The sequence below is a fragment of the Coregonus lavaretus genome, assembly GCF_964263955.1.
Source record: "Coregonus lavaretus genome assembly, contig: HAP1_SCAFFOLD_633, whole genome shotgun sequence".
NCBI classification, from domain to species: domain Eukaryota; kingdom Metazoa; phylum Chordata; class Actinopteri; order Salmoniformes; family Salmonidae; genus Coregonus; species Coregonus lavaretus.
The window spans coordinates 107,698-113,857 of record NW_028160063.1 but is presented as its reverse complement, the minus strand read 5'-3'; the positions used below and the strand labels follow the sequence as shown (position 1 = coordinate 113,857).

The following is a 6,160-nucleotide window of genomic DNA, read 5'->3' as shown; positions in this document are numbered from 1 at the left end:
ATAGCCCAGCCCCTCCAGAGCCCCAGTTAGCCAGCTCCAGCCCTATACCCCAGCCCCTCCATAGCCCCAGTTAGCCAGCTCCAGCCCTATAGCCCAGCCCCTCCAGAGCCCCAGTTAGCCAGCTCCAGCCCTATAGCCCAGCCCCTCCATAGCCCCAGTTAGCCAGCTCCAGCCCTATACCCCAGCCCCTCCAGAGCCCCAGTTAGCCAGCTCCAGCCCTATACCCCAGCCCCTCCAGAGCCCCAGTTAGCCAGCTCCAGCCCTATAGCCCAGCCCCTCCATAGCCCCAGTTAGCCAGCTCCAGCCCTATACCCCAGCCCCTCCATAGCCCCAGTTAGCCAGCTCCAGCCCTATAGCCCAGCCCCTCCATAGCCCCAGTTAGCCAGCTCCAGCCCTATACCCCAGCCCCTCCAGAGCCCCAGTTAGCCAGCTCCAGCCCTATACCCCAGCCCCTCCAGAGCCCCAGTTAGCCAGCTCCAGCCCTATACCCCAGCCCCTCCAGAGCCCCAGTTAGCCAGCTCCAGCCCTATAGCCCAGCCCCTCCATAGCCCCAGTTAGCCAGCTCCAGCCCTATACCCCAGCCCCTCCATAGCCCCAGTTAGCCAGCTCCAGCCCTATAGCCCAGCCCCTCCATAGCCCCAGTTAGCCAGCTCCAGCCCTATACCCCAGCCCCTCCAGAGCCCCAGTTAGCCAGCTCCAGCCCTATACCCCAGCCCCTCCAGAGCCCCAGTTAGCCAGCTCCAGCCCTATACCCCAGCCCCTCCAGAGCCCCAGTTAGCCAGCTCCAGCCCTATAGCCCAGCCCCTCCAGAGCCCCAGTTAGCCAGCTCCAGCCCTATAGCCCAGCCCCTCCAGAGCCCCAGTTAGCCAGCTCCAGCCCTATAGCCCCAGCCCCTCCAGAGCCCCAGTTAGCCAGCTCCAGCCCTATACCCCAGCCCCTCCATAGCCCCAGTTAGCCAGCTCCAGCCCTATAGCCCCAGCCCCTCCATAGCCCCAGTTAGCCAGCTCCAGCCCTATACCCCAGCCCCTCCATAGCCCAGTTAGCCAGCTCCAGCCCTATACCCCAGCCCCTCCATAGCCCCAGTTAGCCAGCTCCAGCCCTATACCCCAGCCCCTCCAGAGCCCCAGTTAGCCAGCTCCAGCCCTATAGCCCAGCCCCTCCAGAGCCCCAGTTAGCCAGCTCCAGCCCTATAGCCCAGCCCCTCCATAGCCCCAGTTAGCCAGCTCCAGCCCTATAGCCCCAGCCCCTCCATAGCCCCAGTTAGCCAGCTCCAGCCCTATAGCCCAGCCCCTCCATAGCCCCAGTTAGCCAGCTCCAGCCCTATAGCCCAGCCCCTCCAGAGCCCCAGTTAGCCAGCTCCAGCCCTATACCCCAGCCCCTCCAGAGCCCCAGTTAGCCAGCTCCAGCCCTATACCCCAGCCCCTCCAGAGCCCCAGTTAGCCAGCTCCAGCCCTATACCCCAGCCCCTCCAGAGCCCCAGTTAGCCAGCTCCAGCCCTATAGCCCAGCCCCTCCAGAGCCCCAGTTAGCCAGCTCCAGCCCTATAGCCCAGCCCCTCCAGAGCCCCAGTTAGCCAGCTCCAGCCCTATACCCCAGCCCCTCCATAGCCCCAGTTAGCCAGCTCCAGCCCTATAGCCCAGCCCCTCCATAGCCCCAGTTAGCCAGCTCCAGCCCTATACCCCAGCCCCTCCATAGCCCCAGTTAGCCAGCTCCAGCCCTATACCCCAGCCCCTCCATAGCCCCAGTTAGCCAGCTCCAGCCCTATACCCCAGCCCCTCCAGAGCCCCAGTTAGCCAGCTCCAGCCCTATACCCCAGCCCCTCCAGAGCCCCAGTTAGCCAGCTCCAGCCCTATACCCCAGCCCCTCCAGAGCCCCAGTTAGCCAGCTCCAGCCCTATACCCCAGCCCCTCCAGAGCCCCAGTTAGCCAGCTCCAGCCCTATACCCCAGCCCCTCCATAGCCCCAGTTAGCCAGCTCCAGCCCTATACCCCAGCCCCTCCATAGCCCCAGTTAGCCGCCAGCTCCAGCCCTATACCCCAGCCCCTCCATAGCCCCAGCCCCAGACATAATGCTCCTGCTGGGAAGCAGCTTTCTCAAAGTCCCCCTCTCGTTTTAAACCCCAGAAAATCCAGTGAACTTAGCTACTCTGGTGTCTGCGGCCAAAACAGCATCTGATGTGCCTTATTTGTTGACTGTGTGAGATTAGACACAGAGGGTCGACGCAAAGCCCACACTATACACACGAGTACACACACACACACACACACACACACACACACACACACACACACACACACACAGGATTTGAAGAGAGAAAAGATGGAGGGTTCTCTCTTTTGTCCAAAGCACAGTTCTAATCCAAACAAAACTTAGCGAGCACAACCCCGTGTGTGGAGCTGCTAACTGTTGTGGCTGCCCCCTGCACCACTGAACCATGGCAACAACCACCACAGAGTGGCTATTGGACTCAGTGTGGGAGTACTGCAATGGTCTCCGATCTTTGATCGCATTTGGATGCAGTTTTTAGATGCTCACAACATCTCAGTCATTGCATTGGCATCCACACGGTTAGTGCATCCAATGTCAGGGTTGTGCTTTTGTCTCTGTGGGGGGGGGGAGAAAGAGAGAGAGAGAGAAAGAGAGAGAGAGAGAAAGAGAGAGAGAGAGAGAGAGAGAGAGAGAGAGAGAGAGAGAGAGAGAGAGAGAGAGAGAGAGAGAGAGAGAGAGAGAGAGAGAGAGAGAGAGAGAGAGAGAGAGAGAGGCATGGCACAGTGTCAGGGTTGTACTTCAGTCTCTGGGTGTGGGAGAGTGGCAGTGGGAATGGCAGGTTGGGGAGGGGACTAGTGTTGTTTGCTTGGCTGCTGTCTGTATATTAGCTGTACTGGAGCTCCCTCTTGGTGCCAGTGAGAGCTGGAGCTATACCACTGGACTGTTTCCCCTCCCAGCAGAAAGGCGGTAAGGCTGGCTGAGACAGCTGCTCAACTGGGCCTCCTGTGGTCCACACCAGGATTGGGGTCAATTCCAATTTGATTTAACCTTTATTTTATCAGGAAGTCATACAGGGAGTCATTCAGAATAACTGAAATTACAGAAATACACGCGTCAAAATACAAAATGCAAACAGAAAGAAAACACGGTCATAAAAAAAAAAAAATAACATTCTTCAGTAATACGGTCCTCAATCAGCTTTCTGAATGGCCCTAGAGGCACCAAAACATCACATTTAAGGACATTTTGAAGATTGTTCCACAAGTAAGGTGCAAGGAAACTGAATGCTGATTTACTTAACTCAGTAGAATTGAAGTCAGTGAAGTACACTGAAGTACACTGAAATTCCAATTATATAGTTGAACATCTATTCAAAATCTATTTTCAAAGAATAGATCTATTATAAAAATAAAAAAAATCTATTCAAATCACCAAATGACTTTAATGAGAATTGACCCCAACCCCCATGTTATCCCATGCTGCCCTATACAGAACCCCGTGAGTTGGGGTGAGACCACCACTGTCAGGGGCCTACAATGAGATATTGTTGTAGTGGTGGGCAGGTTGGTGGTATGTGCTATAAAGTAATAACACCATAATAGTAAATAGAGGATGAGTTGTGAGAGTCCTCACATTGTGCATTATGCATTCTGTTACAACAGTATTGCAATGTGTAACAGAGGTTTTTTTTGTTTTTTTTTCGTGTACAGTACACATGATCTATTACTTATTTTACATAGTATGAGCATAGACCATTTAAAAAAAACATATATATCAATGTAAGATTTGTAATAATTTGTCATCTTACTGATAGGTGAAATTCTAAAAGTTTCCTGTGAATTAGCACATTTTAACTTATATATATATATATATATATATATATATATATATATATATATATATATATATATATAGTTTAACATTTTAAAAAGATTAAAAATCAGTTTCTGATGAAAGTTTTAAATTTGATATATTTTTTAATTTGTTGCAGAAAAAACTACAAATGTGTACTTTTGTAAACTTGGAAATGTTTCAACATATCAAATATTTAACTGTGTTCCTATGCTACAATAATTAGATTTACTTGAAAAGTATTTGCAATTTTTGGGGAAAACAATACAGTTTAATTTAGAAGAATATTAGCTGTAACAAATATTACGATGATTTACTAGTGTATGAATGTGTGGAATTTTGGAGTGCTGTTATTGATCCAAGACTAATACAATGTATTATTGTTTCTCTTTTCAGGGGAGATGTATTAATTTCAACCGAGTGCAGAACGGTTAGAAGACGAACACAAGGAAGACATCTTCAACATACAACATACAAATATGTTTTTGAAGACCTAATATCCAAAAGACTATAGCGTCCAAAACCATTTGCTTCTCTCAGTTTTGTGCACAAAGGGGAATCTCTTCTCCATGATGTCTCCTGCCGTCTCAAACAGCGTCTTACTCATAAGAACATTTTCATATTTCCATTCTTCCATAACAGGGATATGACTTTATATTTTTCTACTTGTCCTTTTTATTTCACAAGAGGCCAAAGCAAATAAACAGTTGCGGCACAAAACGTGGCCAATCGGATCCAGTTAGCTTTTTGTGCGCACTAAAGGCTTAACATATTCTGACCATATTGCGCCTTCTGTGGAGAACCTCATTTCATGGACACAGATGGAAGCTATCTAAAAAAAAATAAACATGCAGAGCGAGAGAGCTGATGAGGCTGTGTGCCGTTAGCGTGTCAATAGGAATGCTCCCAGAGAGAGTGAGGCTGTGTGCCGTTAGCGTGTCAATAGGAATGCTCCCAGAGAGAGTGAGGCTGTGTGCCGTTAGCGTGTCAATAGGAATGCTCCCAGAGAGAGTGAGGCTGTGTGCCGTTAGCGTGGCAATAGGAATACTCCCAGCAGGCCTCAACACAGTGCACAAGTCCATCGCCTCTTGGCAACGTCTCGTCACAAAGCCTCCCCAACTCCTCTCCATCCACCATCGTTGAAAGCTGCCCGGCGGGACCCCCTTTGACTGGAGATCCTGTCATTTTAACACTGAGAAGTGCACACGCATGACAAACTGTGGACAGCCCAGGACGCCCTAAGGTATTGGAAGCAGTAGCTAAGACAGTGCCCTTTAGTTTTGTGAAGACACCTTTCTTTCATTATGCACTGGGGACAAGGGGAGTTACTGGAGCGTTATCCCACCGCGGGCCTGGCCGGTCCGGGACAGGACAGCCCCTCTGACCAGACCACCACAACTCTCCACTCCGACTACGTTTGAAGGATGGGCGCCTAAAGCCCGTATTCCCCCCTGTTTTGATGCATTCTGCTGTATGCTCACTAAGGCGTACAACATCACAACCCATAAACCTGCCAGTCAGTCAGTTGAAGAGTTTTAAGATATAGATACAGCTGTCTCCCACTCCCCTCCGTCTCCAGTCCTCCAAGGGCCTCCCTGCCTCTGCCCATCCCTTCTGTCTCCAGTCCTCCAAGGGCCTCCTTGCCTCTCTCCAGTCTCAGCCCTTTAGCTTCGGCAGCAGAATATCAAAGTTTAATTAAAATAATTAAAGGGAACAGCAAGCAGCAGCCTGTGAAGAGTTGATCGTCTTTTTTTTATGCCTTTTGACATTGAATGACCTGTAACTGTATGTGAAGAGAAAGAACCCACTCCATCCTGTCTCCTTGGCGACGGTTTGGTGCACCCTAGCTGTCCGAAACCCAAACGCAAAACCAAGGCAACGGATGCGACGGACGGATAAGTATTGTTCATTTCCAGAAATTATGTTACCAAGCCTCGCACGCGTCGCCCCACCACCAAAAAAAAAGCGGTAGTATATATATATATATATATATATATATATTTGTTGTGGATTTCTCAAGCGCGCTGTCATGACACCAATCCCAAATGATGTCAGCGAGAGGGGAGCACTGTGGGGGAGGAGAGGCAGCAGCAGCTGAAGAGAAAAGGCTCCAACGATCCAGTCACTTTGGATACGGTACTTCAGATGCAAAATGGATATTCGAGTCGAAACCTGACAAAGCGCGCCCGGTTTTGATGGGAACCGGTATAGACAATGACCAGTGGCTGGGTCAGTGGGATGTCTCTGCGCAACCAGGGAAGCTTATCAAATGACACTAAAAATAAGTTCAACAACCATCAAGTTTCAAAGGGGGGAATGGGC

General features: G+C 50.4%; 1 protein-coding gene across 1 annotated transcript in view; it reads left to right on the top strand.

Moving 5' to 3' along the window:
• Nucleotides 1–5,794, top strand: part of LOC311122223 (anthrax toxin receptor 2-like) — an 80,131-nt gene extending 74,337 nt beyond the window's left edge. Inside the window, exon 16 of the mRNA XM_084196609.1 lies at nucleotides 4,235–5,794. Coding sequence (XP_084052735.1) covers nucleotides 4,235–4,273 — 39 coding nt within the window. The 3' untranslated portion in view covers nucleotides 4,274–5,794. The remainder of the gene's footprint in view (nucleotides 1–4,234) is intronic.
• Nucleotides 5,795–6,160: the final 366 nt, after the last annotated feature.